This window comes from Ambystoma mexicanum, chromosome 5q (assembly GCF_040938575.1).
Source record: "Ambystoma mexicanum isolate Mex_15411 chromosome 5q, UKY_AmexF1_1, whole genome shotgun sequence".
Classification (NCBI taxonomy): Eukaryota; Metazoa; Chordata; class Amphibia; order Caudata; family Ambystomatidae; genus Ambystoma; species Ambystoma mexicanum.
The window spans coordinates 1,254,438,471-1,254,455,109 of record NC_090933.1 but is presented as its reverse complement, the minus strand read 5'-3'; the positions used below and the strand labels follow the sequence as shown (position 1 = coordinate 1,254,455,109).

Genomic DNA, 16,639 nt, shown 5'->3' with positions numbered 1-16,639 from the left:
CTTCTATCTTCCGCCAGCGAGCCAGATTTAGATGCCCGCGCCAGGGTTTTTAGGGAGGGACAATGTGACCCAAAATGCCACCTGATCGAGGACGAGTGTAGGTCTGGGCCTTGCGGCCGTGCCAGGCATCAAGCTACCTACTTGTAGTGAAGGTTCAGGTTGGACTTTGAAAGGGGACACCTGGTCTGAAACCATGCTCAGGATTTCTGCGTCCGAAAGTTCCTCTGATTCAAGGTGTTTCCTTTTTAGAAGTTTGGCAGAAAAGTTGATTAAGGATGGTGCAGACAAATGGTTCCTGGCCTCTCCTTTCGTTGGGCCCATCTGGACCCTCTTTGGACTTATGTAAGAGTTAGTAGATCTCAAGGTCGAGCTTGGAGGCTCTTTCTTCCCTGTTTTTGTCGGAGATGTGCTTATCGCTTTCTCCGAGCAGGAGCTTTTTTAAATTTCTGCAGCCGCTGATTTGCCGAAGAGTACACAGGTTTCTTTGGGCTGGAAAAATCTTTACCATTCTGTGGTTCCACAGGAGATCGGCACCCTGAGGTTTCCCACCCATCAACGACCACCGGTTGAGCTGTAATGGAGGAGTCAAAGCTGACCAGTTCGCACGGGCGATCCAAAGGACCGCCGGAGGACGGGCGAGCGTGTATCTGGATAGGTACCTCTATTTGATTTAGAGGTTGGCAGACGTTCTCCAAGGTGGAGGACACCGCCCCTAAACCCACAGCCGTCTCTAGATCAGCAGGCAGGGGCGAAGGAAGCGCATCTCCTCCGATGGTGCTCGCAGAAGACAGACGCTGGAGCATAGCGGCATCAGCCTGCTAAAGACCGCCCCTCTCCCCCCATACCACGACCTCCTTACCCGATTCGGCCGGCACAGCCCCTCCTCCGAAGTGCACTATTGGTCCCGCCAGCTGCAACAGAGAGTGGGGGCAGGAGGGGGAGCAATCGTGCAGGCTGCGAAATGTCCGCCCGCTGGAGTTGATTCAGGAGATTAGACTAGCAAGGCAACAACAGCAACAGGAATACTTGTAGCAAAGATGTAGGGATGACTGCAGAGACTGCTACTCTGCAGCTACTCCGCGGCCGCTACGTGGCTAGAGAGGTGTTTAATGCCAAAGTCCAACCCTCTCAGCAAAGGAGCTAATAGAAAGACTAGCAAGGCAACAACAGCAGCAGGAACACTCATAGCAGAGATGTAGCGATGACTGCAGAGACTGCTACTCTGCAGCTACTCTGCGGCCGCTCAGCGGCTAGAGAGGGGTTTTATGCCAAAGTCCAACCCTCTCAGCAAAGGAGCTAGTAGACAGACTAGCAAGGCAACAACAGCAACAGGAACACTCGTAGCAGAGATGCAGGGATGACTGCAGAGACTCCTACTCTGAAGCTACTCCAGCTAATCAAAATATGCCTGCTTTTTAAGGTATCTGACTGCAAAAAGGAAGCTCTCCAACGATGCGCTAGGCATCACCCTCTTCAAGTTCTTAAAATGTGACACAAGCCAAAAACCGTGTGATTGTAGCAGAGATTTCCAACAAACATTTTTACTGAACTAACTGATCCAGGATATTAAGAAACTTGGTAGTAAAGGACTGAAGCAGATTATCAGGGATTGCGAAAATGCATCAGAGTTTGAAAAGGATGGCATCTGACCATAAAAGCCTCCAAACTCTGATTGAAGTTTACGATATAAAAAGTATCATCTGATCTATTATTTATGGGATGGGTTTTTCGTCTTCCTCACCACATCAGAGGAAAAGGAAACTAAAGCCTGATATGACCATGATACAGGTAAAAGAGTAGGGTCATACATTTTTACATTAAAATAAAACACTACGGGCCTGATTCACAGAAGCCTTTTATAATGGCGCAATTTCAATGGAGAGGGATAGGTTGTGGGTGGAAATGGCCATATGGCCATTATGGTCAGGGGTGGTAAATGGGTGGTTGAAAAACCGAACACCAAAAGACTATTTTTCCCCCCTCATATGTTATCACTCTCCTATCTTCACTTCCCATGACAATAGTTTCGGCTAATAGGCAGTGCTTCAGCACCACCTAATAGCTAAAACTAAAAAAAGATGTAATAGTAGGGAGACTACAGTAGAAGTCAAACTGACCACTAAAGGGAGAACAAGGAACCAAAAAAAGGGATTTGGGGTGTTGTAATATAATGACCAAGTCATGCGCATGCACGCAACCTGCTAAGCTAGCCGCACTGTGCACAGGCACACAACCTGCCAAGGCAGGATAGGGTTAATAGCATATCGAGGTGCACATTAAACGCGTGCAACCTATAGTTCTCTCATTCTTCGTTATAACTTCATTGTAGCACCTATACGCCCTGTCTTGCAATGATATAATAGCCAGCTGAGCACACAGGCCTGCACTGAATGCACACTAAGGGTTACTTGCTTTATTTTGCTGGGCCTGCATCGCTTACTTCTAGCTTCCACTGAAGCACTTTGCATAAACAGGTACAGAGTGATACAGCAGAGTGTACGCTGATCATGGGTGTTGATAAACGCAGATTTCAGTGAAGTGCTTCCCAGCCGGCCTGCATCTGTAGATGGGAGGATGAGAGAGAGAGAGAGAGAGAGAGAGAGGGCGGGGGGGAGGGGGGAACTTGGACAAGTGCGAAGTTGTACTTTTCCACCCAAAAACATGTTTTGCACCGAAAGTTCTGGAAGGTTTGCGTCACGCGGATTGACAGGCTCACCTGATAAAAGTTTGCACCCTCCTGAGGAAGGGGATGTGGATCTGTATCACGAAAGTGCAGATGCCGTGGGCTGACAGCTTGCTCCTAAGCGGTGGTGGTTCCTAACTTGCTACGTCTCGCTTCAGTGCTGACCAGAGAGAGAGAGAGAGAGGGGGCACAAGGGGTCCGATCCAGACCAAAGGAGCCAGTCTGGTGCCTGAGAGAGAGAGATGCCAGTCCTTAAGTTGAACGGGTCCCTGACATTTGGTAGTTACAGCCAAGGAATGTGAAATTGTGCTCTATTTAATCTGTTTACTTGCATTCTTTCCCATTCCCATTAAATTGAGGTTTATATGCAATTAGTACTGCTTATTCACTCGTTGCTGAATAAATGCAAGTGTACTACTCTGGAGTGAGTTTATTGCTTCCACAAAGGTCATGCTTGTATCGGGTTGTGTGTGTTTCTTTTAGGCTGGTTCCAGATAAGCATGCACACAATTATAGAACAGGTGTGAAATCGAAAAGTTGACCCCAAAAAAGTGGTAGTAGAATCCCCAAAATAGAAATTCTTGCATAACAAAGGGCCTACAGCAACCCAAAAGTCAAGGAACAACCCAGGGCCCTGGTTCCCACCTCAAATAGCCTGTGAGCTACACCGACAAAGACCCATCCTGCCTGTTCTAATGTACTTTGTTCCATCGTTGCTTGTTGAACCACACTACATGTTCAATCCATTCACCAGCTCACCAACCTGATGCCAATCACTGCCTCAAAAAACACGTTGCCGCCAGAATTGACCTTGTTTAGCCCTGAAAGCTGAGAGCAAAGGTATTTGAAGTGGCCCTGTTGCCCCATGTCTACTTTAAAGGACCCTAGTGACTGTTAATCTGCCTCAGATGCCCTTTTGATAGACATATGCAATAACTTTGATATTTTGCTGCTGATGTATTCTCCTGATCATTCCTGTCTACCAATCCAGAGTTTCATTTTATTTTTAAATCTGCTTCCTGTGTTTTTTGTTGCAGGGGTTAGTATTGTTTTCATTAAGTGTGTGAATTTTTGTTAGGATAATTCAAGTTTTGTATTTGTATAGAACCTTAATTGGGCATTTATTTTGATAGCACATTACTATTGCTGAGCTGGCTACTTCTGTACTAGATCACGCCCATTCAGAAGAGTATGGTCATCCCATAGATCACGTTACCAAACGAAATATTGCAGCTGCAGTTTTGTGCCCCTAATGTCAATTGATGCTACAGGGCCCCCTTATTGGATGAGACAATTTCCGAAGACATACATGCACTGCAGGATGCATTTCTAAGATGAGGAATCTGTTTGAGGAAGGAATCCATTATACTAATGCACTGGAGAGAAAATTTCAACTTCCAAATTCATACCAGCCGCTTTCATTACATATTATTGCGTTGGACGATTCCCCAACTATTTTCATTCTTTTTACAGATTTGCGAGATTCTTCCAAGTATCTCTGAAATAAAAACTCATGCCCAGAACTCCCTAAGCATGCTTTCTACGGAACACAAGAAGCTTTTCTACCCGGAAGCTTATAAGGTATGTGGAATTTTCTTGTAAATTCTCTTCCGCATGCTGTAATGCCAATTTATATCCATAGAAAAGTGCACCAAGTTTTATCCTATCCAAGTATACCATGGCTGAACTTGACACGCACTGTCATAACCTATACCTCCCGTGCTTATTTACATTTTGCCTTGGGCCAAATTTACTTTATGCCTTGCTATGATATACTACTTAAAATATATTTTGCTCTTGAGAATTGAAACCCTGGGCTGAATGTCATACTCCAGGAAGCGAGAAGAGAAGCCATTAAGAAAAGACAAAGAGGGTACCTGACTCAAAGCAGATGAGAACTAGAAGCCCTGGTGTGGAAAACCAGCAGCCATATCTCCATCAACCACAATGCATCATGCTTCTAATCAGCGGCCCCACCTCCAAACTCCCATAAGCTTGTGCTTGAGTGCCGAATCGAAGCCTGGAATAAGAATGAAATGGTTTTTACACTTCAGCACCCAGGAAGCACCACAGCTGCACATTATACCATCACTTGGAAGCGTGGTAACCTCAATAACTTTCCCTAATTGCAGTGTCCTTATTTATGATTCTTTATCAAAAGGCAGAAGCTTTTTTTTAATTAAAAGATTTGTTTTTAGTGCAAAGCACATTTACAAATGTAAACAATTAATTACATCCTTTTTGTCAATTACAAAGCACACTGTTCAACAATAAATGAGCCATAAAAATAATATACAAAATAATATCAAAATAATAAGGACTGCCAAATTCGAACTGTCTACATCTCATACAAACCGATATCCTTTCCAAATGCATACATTTCAGAGAACAAAAGCAAAAGAGGACAATGAAACTAGGAATCTACTTATCTAGGAATATACTTTCCATTCTCTTCAACTCTGTTACTATGGAATTTACCAACCTTACAGTAGCTAAAATAGTTTTATTGTTCGTTCCCCACATACAGTTCAACCATATGCAATTTCTGGCAAAAATGGAATTTGCTTGTGGGAATTCTTTCATCATTCTACATCGTGCATTTTCAAAATGAGAACAGAAGAGAAAAAGATGTTTTAATGATTCTTGTGTAACCTTACAAAATCTACAAATGTCATCAGGGGGATCAACTTCGCACGCCACCAGTGCTTAGTCTGCATTTTTGTGTGAAGCATATCTAGTCTAAATAGCATGATAGTCCTTTGCACCTCTTTACTAGGGCAAAGGATCAAATACGACATGTGTGGTATTTGTGTATGGAGGAATTTTGAGTACTCCGTGAAGGAGGAATAAGAGTGAAGCTTATCACCACATTCTGCTTAGTCACTTTGGAAGAGCTTTTCTTTTACCTTATTCATGTACAATTGGAGATCATAGGCAGACATATTGATCTTTTCTAATAAACTGTCCATTCTCTCTTTATAACGTGCAACAGAAGTTGGAATGTTGACAAAAAGCATTTTGTTGAATTCCACATAAATTGAATTCTTAGGCGGAAACAGCATTTTTGAATAATTTAGGAGGAGCTGCCACTTATAACGAGCCGATGATGAATCCAGACCCAGTTCGTGCCTCAACACTGTGTTTGGAAGATAGGCAGGCAACCCCAAAGTATATTTCCAAATCAAACCCTGAAGTTGATCAAAAAGAGGTCCTAGATCCCCTAGATAGAGCGCCACGTCATATAGTAGAATGGCTTCTACTTTTTTACCGTAGAATTCAAAAAGAGGCAGAAGAGAAAAACTGAAAGATTTATGAAATATTCGTTTCATTTGACCTTTCAAAGGCAACAATTTCGCCATTAATAATTCCCTCACTCTTTTAAAGCAGATGGTATTTGTCAAAGTGAAACCCAGGTATGGTAGATTTTTCAAGATGGATATGGGCATAGAGTCAATCGACCAGGTAAAGTGAAGCACTTTTTTTCAGTTGCAAAAGATAATGATGTTAGATTTTTGCAGATTAACCGTGAGGTTATGTTCTTGACAATTCAATAAGAAGCTTTCGAGTTTCATTTGAAGTCCAGATTGGGTTCTATCAAATAGAAGAACATCATCGGCATAGGCCAGCCATGAAAGATTCAGCGATCCTAGCCGGGCTGCAAATGATTTCTCTTTGAACCATATGTTATCTAAGTCGGCCATATAAAGGTTAAATAATATGGCTGCCAGATTACAGCCTTGTTTTACCCCTATCCAGCTGGGAATAGCTTCGGTCAAGGTACCTTCACGGTTAATTCGTACTTTGAAATTGGTGTTAAAATGCAGCATAGCAACCAAGTAATCAGGTAGGGAGGAAGATTTGCCTTAAGCATTTTCTGCCACAAAATGCCTCTGATTATGTTGTCAAAGGCAGCTTTAAGGTCTCGAGATGCTACGAAAATTGGGCTTTTTTCCAGAATATTGGCAGAAGCTATCAAGTGCGCCAATATACAAGCATTGAGAGGGGTGCCCATAGCGTTTCGGAAGCCTACCTGCGCTTTGCTTAGACACTCATTATTGCAAATGAAGACTTCTACCTCTTGTAGGATAAGGGATGCAAATATTTTGGAAGCGACCTCTATGAAAGCTATAGGTCTGAAATTAATGGGGTTAATAATGGGTCCTTTTTATGTAATGGAATAATTATAGAGGTGAGCCAGGATGGGGGAATCATTTTAGATCGAAAAATTTCATGAACTATATCGAGAAAGATAGTAGACCAAAAATGAGGGTCATCTTTGATGGCACATGGAGGCAAGCCATCCGGCCCTGCACATTTAGATCCTTTTAGTTTGTGAATTACCACCAAGATGTCAGTTATCCCCCAGGAACAGATATTATGAATTCTATGGTAATCAGGAGGCTTTTCACATGTCGAGAACGCTGCAGGCATCGCAAGTTTATTAAGAAAGAATGAAGTCCATGTTGCGCCATCAATTGCAGATTCAAGTTCAAGATTCTGAACTTTATCTGTAGATCTAATGTGCTTCCAAATGTTTTGCGTTTGCATAACAGTCCCATTAGCTCCTGATTGCGATTCAGAGCAATTGAAGCACGAATTATGCGCAGATCATTCTTGTACTTTAGCATAATTTTTATTTCTCAGCAAATATGAACTTATATTGGTGGCCAAGATGGACTTCCTTGCTCTTCTTAGCTCATGATTTTTTTTTTTTTTAATAGTAGTCAACTCCTGTGAAAAAGGTAATAAAGACTTTTTGTAGGAGTCTTGCACATTCTATGAGGAGGCCACTGTGTGTAGGTGAATCACAATGATCTTTATGTTCCATTTTAGTATACATTCAACATCAGCAGAAGTAGCAGTGTTACTCTTCCAAAGGTCCCTATTAACAAGAAATGTACATTTTCTGCATGTAGAGTTATTCCAGTTGATCGAAAGCCTAGGTCTCTCGACCTGGATTAAAGAAAGACAAGAATCCTGTTGCATCATTTTGAGCTGCCCTATCATTGATGTTACAATCATTAAGTGGTCTCCCAAGTGTGGCTCTACGGTAATAACAGGGGAAAGTACTCCATATAAGGTCTTGGATGAGAATATGTAATCAATCCATGAAGAAGATTTCCCTCTTTTCCACATAAAACACTCATGTTTAAAGTCGGGATGGCTCAAATGAACAACCCAACTTAATTCCTCCACACATTTCCTTTTTGTATGGCCAAGTGCGAATGATTTGGTGCGCAAGCTTTGACATTAATATCAGACCTGAAAGAGGCATTGAAATCACCCCCTATCAAAATTTCGGCATGCAGAGTCAGTTTAAAGGCTTCTAGAAAGGCATTATCTAAGGTTTCGCACGCTGGATGGACTGTCGATCGGGAGTGATTCCAATATAAGGAAACTAAGAACAAATTCATGCCATGAAGTGAGTCAAGTTTTAAGTCAATAATCAGGTATAATTCAGATTCATAAATATGATTAATGGTACATTTTAGTGTATTATTAATTAGTATGGCTAAACCACCTGCAGGTCTACCTCCAACACCTCTAATTGCGTGGTGAACAAAAGAAGAAAACCCATGAAATTGCATGTTCACAAGAGACATGGTTTCTTGTAGTAAAAAAATGTGAGTAAGTGAATCCAAATTTGCCTTCGACATCCATTTCTTTAAATTGTTGAAACCACAACAATTCCATGAGGTGATCTTAAGGTCGTGCAACTATGATGCTGCTTGTTGAGGAATTATAGCCGCTGCTGCTTTGATGAGAGGTTCTAACCATGTAAGGCAGTTTAAGGCCGTCGTGAGGGAAGCTAGTTGTTCCATCATATTTTTTGCTGGGGTTTTGTTTACAGAAGCATGCTGCCAGTTGTCTTCAACGACTGTAACCGGGGGGGTTGATATTCAAGAAAAGCCATCGCGACTTCTGTAGTAGCAAAGACTTGCATGTCAAGACCAAGCATTGTTAGATCCATTTTATGTTCCCACAATAACTTTGCAATTATTGGAGAAAGCATCTTTGAGAGCATCCGGTTATTATTCTGATTAGGAAGACGTACCCATTCAATGTCATTCGTGAAAAGGCTGCGGAGAGAGGATATTTTAAACAGAGCATTCATTAGGAATGAACTATTAATATGCATTATTCCATTGATGTTTGGATCACTCTTCCACCCAATTGTGTTTTTCATTTCAATGGGAATAGTGTTAAAATATATTGACCTGTTGTCATTAGAGGCTATGGGGTAACACACTTCCCCACTATCCACCTTTTTCCCTCCACTGTCAACTCATTTTTACACGGGAGACCCTTTGCAAGATCCCTCACATTGAGCTTTTTCACGATGATCAAAATAAAGCTGCCACACAAACCATACAGGGGTGAATCAGAAAGCAAGTCCCCAAGAAAGTAACAGAAATGTATCAAAGGTTAGAAGAGGAAATAGAAGACAATATAAAAGAAACTGAAATTAGCATGACATCAATTGGAAATCATTGGAAGCATTTTTCAGAACCCATACATTTTTTATTGTTTTCCCATTGTTAACTCTTCTGTCACATCAGAGACCATTCTTGCATACCCATGTCATAGTTTCATGCCTGATAATAAAAGTAGGGGATGGGGCTCAATCATCAAGAAACCTAATACAAGTAGTAAGTGTAAGGGTGCAGAAGGAGACTGACACAAAGTTGGCATGATAGTGGGCAAAGACTTTTATTCTTCTTGAGAAAAGCAAAGAGAAAAAGGCCTAACAGTCCCTATTTCTATGAGGGTTTCCCGGCCTCAACAAAAGACTAAAAAGGATTTGTCAGAATGTTGGTTTTAACTTAAATGTCCACCGTCCTGTGTCAGAATCCCTAGTTCTGTCCCTCACACTTACAACGAAAGTAGATAAGGCTAAACTGTTTGTTGCACAGGAGAATGGCACCCTTCTCATGGGTCTGTGATCAAAGTTCACTTCGCAAACTTCAATAGTTCTCAAAATGGGGAATTACTCCCTTCTTCTGGTTGGCATATTCTCAACACAACAAAGTTCAAACACTGTTCACCAGTGGGTATAACTCCCTTCCCCTGGTTGCAAGTGTCCTCAAACAAACAAAAGAAAACAAGCCCAACAACCCTTCTCGTCTTGGGTCGTTGATGTATCAGTGGGGAATGCCTCCCTTCTCCTGGCTGGAAGCTTCTTGTAATGATACTCACACAAGCCGTAATACTCAGGACTTCACAGTAATTGTGATGATCAGGTCTTGTCCATTATAGAATACCCCAGTAGGGGGCTCCTTAAAGAGAGTGAACTTCCCTATGAAATACCACCATGTCCGAGCCAGTAGGATATGGACAGGATGTTGGTTCACCTGGAAGAGCGAAAAATACCACCAGGTATTCACCAGGCTGAAAAGAAATAAAGGAGAGATTTAATACAGGAATATGGTAAGATAAATATAATAGGGAAATGAATGAAAGACTAACCTGAGCATAGTGTGAATAGACTGTAAATGATGATCAGGTTTATGTGGTAAAAAACCCCTTTATAGAAAATATTCTTTGATAGAATTTCTGGATTAGAGTAGTAGCAAAACTTCCATGGGGTTTTGAGGCGGTAGGGTAAAAGGGAAGGGAAGAGTAGTAAATCTGGTTAGTAAGAACCCTATTTCCCGGAGGGAACGAGGACACACTAATGGAAAGCAAAGAGGCAATTACAGCAGCAAAGCGTCCACAGTTCAAAGCACTGCAAGGAAAAGATGGTTAATCCAGTAAGAAATCCGTAGAATCAAACAATGGGTAAAAAAAACAGGTTATCAGCAAGGAAGCAAGTACAACATCCAGTAATTAATCCTTAGTACAAAAATGGGTCAAAGGCCAGGTAATCAGCAAGGAAGCAAGTACAATAAGGGGTTAATCCAAAAGCAGAGTCGATTTACGAGAGCCAGGGTCGAGTATCACAAGGTTCCGTTCGGTAAGTGAGTCAGCAGTGCAGGAGATCGGCAAACAGGAAAGCAGAACAGAACATGGAGGAACATGGAAACAAGAAATGTAGTTTAACTTAAATCAGAAGCATTAGCCAATTGAAATGCATGTGTACTTATGCGTGTCAGTTTAATGCCTTTATTGATAACGTGCATCATGCGCAGGGTCGAAGAGGGTAGCGTGACCATGGCAACCAATTGGGGTTGTGATCGCTTTGGTAGGTCGGGCCGCTTGAGACCGTGACGGTCTTGAAGGCGCCATGGCAACCGCCAGAAGCGTCTATCGGCCACGTGTGTACTCCGTTTCTGCAGACGGCAGCGTAGGAAGGTGGGAACAGGAACCGTGACACTTGCCCTTACTTCTTCCACTTGTTATCAGAAGGATGACGCCCTCTTCCTGATGTTTCTCATTGCAACGTGCCAATCACACTAAACCCAGGGGGATTGACTCCCTTCCCCCGGATGCTCCAGTGTCTCCTGTGTTCAATAGCACATAAAGTTTCAACTGTGGTTGGGTCCCAGACCTGGTTCACTAACCTGCCAAGTACTGCCACAAGGAAAATGACTTGTATTCTTCTCTTTAGCCTTGATTTTAGCAATAGTCTGCAACCAACCACTGTGCTGAGGAAAATAACCTGCGAGGAGGATTCGCCCACTTCCTCGCGTTCCCTCTGGATATCCCGTACCGCTGCCTACCTGCTGTGGGGTTGTGGCACCTCCCTGGGTCTTACTGGGGCAGAGGGAGGGCTGCTGTGCTTCTGTGGCATCTCAGTTTCCTGGAAGTGAAGGGACAGCATTCTGTGCTGTTTCTACTTCTGGCCTGCTTGCCACCTCTCCGCATGAGACCACTTCAGTTGACCCTTCCAGCTCCAGCGCGTTCAAACTCCTGCGCGAGTGCTATGCGCACCTACAGTCTCTTATGGCTGTTTCTCAACGTCCCTGGACTTCGTTGAGGATTTGTAGTCCTATCTTCATGTTTATAGCGGTCGGTTGGCATCAGGATTCAAGCCCCTCTTCAATGTCCTTGGTCCTTCATTCCTCCGCGCGGGCCAACTCGTCCCAGTACTCTGATCTGTAGAACTCCTATGACTGTTCCTCGTCCCAATATTCTCGACTTGTCAACAGTAAATAGAGGTAGAGTGAGGAGAGAGGTTGGGATAGAGGCTGGAGGTACGTGACGTGGCTCATACCCTAGGTGGTAGTCCTTGACCCCAGGAGGGGAGATCGCTCCCATGACGTTCTCCCTCATGAAACCACCCCTAGAGGGACTAATGGGTGGTGGCTGCACCCCTCTAGCAGGGAAGAGAGACGGCTAACAAATCATCACATAAGGCACACTTCTTTAGAATATACAAAAAGGCTATTGGCATGAAAAAGCTCCAATGTGTTTAGATAACCAGTGTAACGCTGCTTTGCTGCCACTGGTGGAACCTATGGCAGGGACCCTGCACCTTGATATGGCCCATTTTTAAATCATTGCAGACAGGTGAAGTTTTGCCAAGAGGCCTGATAAAATTGGTCTTTAAAATGAATAGCAAGATCCGAAACTAATTGAAGAACAAACGTTTGCAAAAGATCCATTTTCATTTGACGTGTGAAAGTCAAATTAAAGTTGAGTCATTAACTGTGGAGTTTCCCCCTTATTGCATTTTTCCACTCGTCTAGAACTTCCTTTCCTTCTCAACCTATGCAATGATTGTTTACATTTCTAATCCTTTGCAAATAAGTTGCTCTAATCTTGTAACACTGGGCTTTCTTTGCGGTCTCTTTTTTTGTGTTATTAAAGAGCTTGTCACTGCATGTAAGCCCAGCTGTCCCACATCAAGATCTCACAAAAAAAACGGCAGGGGTACAGATACTCGTGCCATTTTTTTAAACCCCTGACATATTCTGAACAATGGGATTATTTTAAACCCAACTGATTTTTCTCTCCACCTACAGCCCCCAGCAAAACAGATGGCTATAATGACCAAGGTTAATCAATTAGCTGACAACAAGGAAAGACACAATGACCTAAATAAATTAAAGGTTGGACAGAAACATAAGACAATTAAGGATGACTGTAGCATGTTTACATTTAATGTCCTTGAGATTTCCCATTTCCTTTATAGGTCAAGTCTTTTGACCTCTTTGGGGAGTGAAAGCTCTTGCTCCACCCTTTGGGCTACGGGCTACCTGTATAGTATCAGGTAAAGAGAGCAGACACTAGTCCCAATCAAACAAGGAGCCTACAAACCATGTTGTGGTACATCATTCAAAATCCCTAATCACCACAAACTGAGAAAAGGCACTTAAGTCTGTTGACGATAATATTTGACAAAACTTGCCATTTGCCAATGCACTCGCTTTCACCTAACAAACCCAGGGAGTTGAACATAGTGCAGGATTTGAAAAACCTTTCATGGAACATAATGGATCTAGAAGCAGCAGAAGACCACCTCCCAAAGAAGGAGCTGACTACCTAATGTTCTGACAGACAGCATGTCACAATATAGGCACACATCCCTCGATCCCTGGAACTCCAGAGGGTCTGAAACTGCAAATAACAGCAGGACAAAAAAGATGGCAAAAACACCCACAATGCAACACACTTCCATTCCCAATACACAAAAAGGACCGGGGTAGGACAGAGCTTGGGGATGGGGGCAGTGACTGCGCTTATGTTCAAATTCACACACAAAAAATTATTTCATATTTATGGGTGCTAGAAAAACTGTCTGGTGTTGTCCCTGTAGGGCAGAAAGTCCCACAAAGTATTAAGGAAAGGGGACAGGATGTTGGAGTACTCCAGTGGTTGGAGAGAGAGGTGACACCAGAGGTCTGGGGGCAGAGATGACCCCAGTAGTCAGTGGGGGGAGAGAAGACACTAGAGCACCAGAGGTCGGTATAAACATGACCCTAGTGGTAGCAGGGGAAGAGATGACCCCAGAGGTTGGGGGGTAAATGATCCCAAGCCTATGCACAAAATGTGCCCAGAGGGTAAGGAGAGACGGCCCAAAGGTGCTGAACAAGGTTGTCAAGGGAGAAGCCCAGACAGGCAGAAACAGAAAGGGAAGGTCCCGCAGAGAAGCCCTTTTTCAGCATTCAGGAGATGTCGGAGTAAAGCAGAACGAGCGACTAGCAGGGGCTCGGGGGATAGTCTAGAGAGTAATCAACTTGCCCCAGAAGCCACCGTACACATCCTACTAAGCTGGGCAGAATCCAGCAAAACGTCCTGTGACGATCTTGGCACTACTATCACTGGTCACTGCAATAGTCTGATGCAGCCCTGTGATGTCTTTCATCTCGAGTCAGTAAAGAAGATGACACCAAGATGTCAGCAGAGAAGAAGTGATAAAATTACCTAAAAAAGACAGCCATCGTCTGAATTGCCGGGCCAGTGGACCTGGACATTGAGATTGTTTTTTGGTTCTAAAAAGAGAAACTTATCTGGTTGTAGCAACTTATGGAGAAACAATCATAACACGTTTGTCTGTTTTCCACCTTGAGAAGAAGACATCCCAAACTATGGCTGAGATGCAACTTTTTCATTTGTTGGTTAAAAATAAAGGCCCTTCAAAAGCTTGATTAAGTTTGTGTCTCATTGATCCCCATTGGGCTTTATGACATACTGCAACATTAATTGAACTGTGCTGCATGCACAGGAATTTTTAGCTAATCTCTATGCTAAAATCATTCTCTAAATACAATATCAAAACAAACCTGCAGGGATGTAAAAATGGTGCGTATCTGCTGGAAGAGTAGCAAAGGAAGAAGTGGCTCTGAAGGCAGGACATGAGGGCGCTGGATGAAAGGCTACGGCAGCAGTCAAAGGTTTTAATCGGACATTGAGTAATGTTACAGATACACTGAAATCTACAAGGCAATTCCCGAGCTTCTGCGAAATTTAGTATGTTTATATTTTCACTGCTACTGAATGTCTTTATTAAAGTAAGTGAACCACAATATTTGCTACAACTAGAGGCATGGTGGCAGGGTTTATGATCCACAAATACAAATGTATTAGCATTAAGGTGTAAATTGATGCCAGCTTCATTTTAGTTGTTGTTACTACCCCTTATAAACCAGTACACAAAGAAAGTATTTGTTGCTCCACTTAGACATTGCAAAACATCTACGTATTGGACAGGTTGCCCTTGTCTTGCTGTTTTAATGTAGATTTTGCTTATTATTTGATGACCTTTTATAGCTCTGTTTTTGTGATTATTTGATTACAGTTTTGTGACAAATGCATGTTTTATTGTGTACTCTTAAGGGAGAACATTTTTTCTCTGAATAAAGATTTCTCTACTACTGCCCCCATAGTGGCAATTGTTGCAAAGTGCATGTGCCATCCTAACTATAACCTCTTGCATTGGACCACTTCATGCGTATGTACTAAAGATGACACCTTCTTGTGTGTAATGTTTTTATAGGATTTCCCTTTTTGTGTCAAAAATCAGGTTGCAGTGACTGAGAAGTTGTATCAGCTCCACAATAACCTCAGAAGTGCGAACCAGTGCCGGTAACCCCAGGAAGATTCACCACATACCGGGGATCTACACAAGCCAATGTTGCCAAGACTGTATGAGACGGTTTCAGGAGAAACATCTGTTTCCGCACCCAAAAACTACCTTCAGATCCTACAATTTCTTCATCTGTTCCACCAAAATGACTGTGCCCCAGGAGGAGAAAGAGCTCACAGATGTGATGTGCAGAACAAACTCATAACATTTTAAGACTTACTGATTTAACCTAATGCCATCAGTTGTAAGCAGTGCCTATGCAAGCAAGACAAGTGCATGCTGCTCTACAAAACTTTGCAATCCAGATTAGAAAGTAGCATTGTTTCAGAGGGCATGTCGTTTCTCTAACTTTTACATATGCTATGTCCCTTCATCTAAGCTATTTTTGTCTTGGTCTCTATTTTGATGTGTTCATCTTTTGTGTGCTGTCCTTTGACCTCTTCAACCCTCCCACCCCTAGAGCAGAAGTGCTCTTAAGGGAGGAGCTTTAGTATGCATATATTTGCAAATGGCTGCACGTTCTTATTTCAAACAATCCCAGTGCAGCGGCAGGGTTCAGATTGTTTCACTACTAGGATCTTAATGCATGTGCCTCTGTACACTAGCATCTTACTGACTTGTGAGTTGCACTACTTCAAAAAAGATTTAATCAGTATAAAAATTAAATAGAGGGGACAGAGGCAGGACTGGATTAGTAGAATGGGACAACAATGTATTTATGCATCATTTTATTTTATTTTATATATCAAACAGCATCAGGGCTTAGCTCATGTTGGCAACTAAACCATATGCTCACTTGACACTCAAAGTTTAGTTACAATATTACCTTTCCTAGTTCTCATAGAGCTCTATCAGGTACTTTCTAATTGCTTTGGGTAATCACATCAAAACCTTCCCACTTTATTACCATGCCCTTGCCAAGTCCCATTCAATCCATACCTGTTCATTTTTTAAAAATCTCAAATGGAGGAGAGTTAAATCCTCTCCTGACATTTCAAAGGATTCAAAGGGAACAAGTAAACAAACATATTGGCCACTCGAAACAGCCGTAGTTCTTTTTCTCTTCTCTTATTCTTTAGCTCTATGGATCAGGCATCATTATATGTTGGCAACACTTTTATTCTACCTGCATTATTATTTGTCTCTCATAAATATGTTCAATGCTCTGAGGTGGGCCGGGCATAACAGTTCTCCAGCATGGGGTTTGGCATGGATTCACATGCTCATGAATAGTCCCTGTCGTCAGGCTGGGAGTCCTTGATAAAAAAAGAAAAACAGTTTAACTTTTACTTACAAACTGTATTTCAAATGGATTGTGTCCTCCCACGTATTCCTTATCTTTGATATATTAATTTCCAGCTTGCTGGCCTCAGAAAAGTTTTTTCAGTAGAGGGTGCTGCACGTCGATGTCCCTCGAGTTGATGTCCATCAGAGGCCTCCGTATCGACATCAACGTCATCATAGGTATGAATAGTCGCGCACAACTT

The 16,639-nt window shown here is 42.5% G+C and overlaps 1 protein-coding gene across 1 annotated transcript in view; it reads left to right on the top strand.

Annotated features, from left to right (window-relative positions):
* Positions 1-16,427, top strand: part of NAPRT (nicotinate phosphoribosyltransferase) — a 1,537,890-nt gene extending 1,521,463 nt beyond the window's left edge. The window contains exons 12-13 of the mRNA XM_069621760.1: positions 4,157-4,264; positions 15,090-16,427. Coding sequence (XP_069477861.1) covers positions 4,157-4,264; positions 15,090-15,155 — 174 coding nt within the window. The 3' untranslated portion in view covers positions 15,156-16,427. The remainder of the gene's footprint in view (positions 1-4,156; positions 4,265-15,089) is intronic.
* Positions 16,428-16,639: the final 212 nt, after the last annotated feature.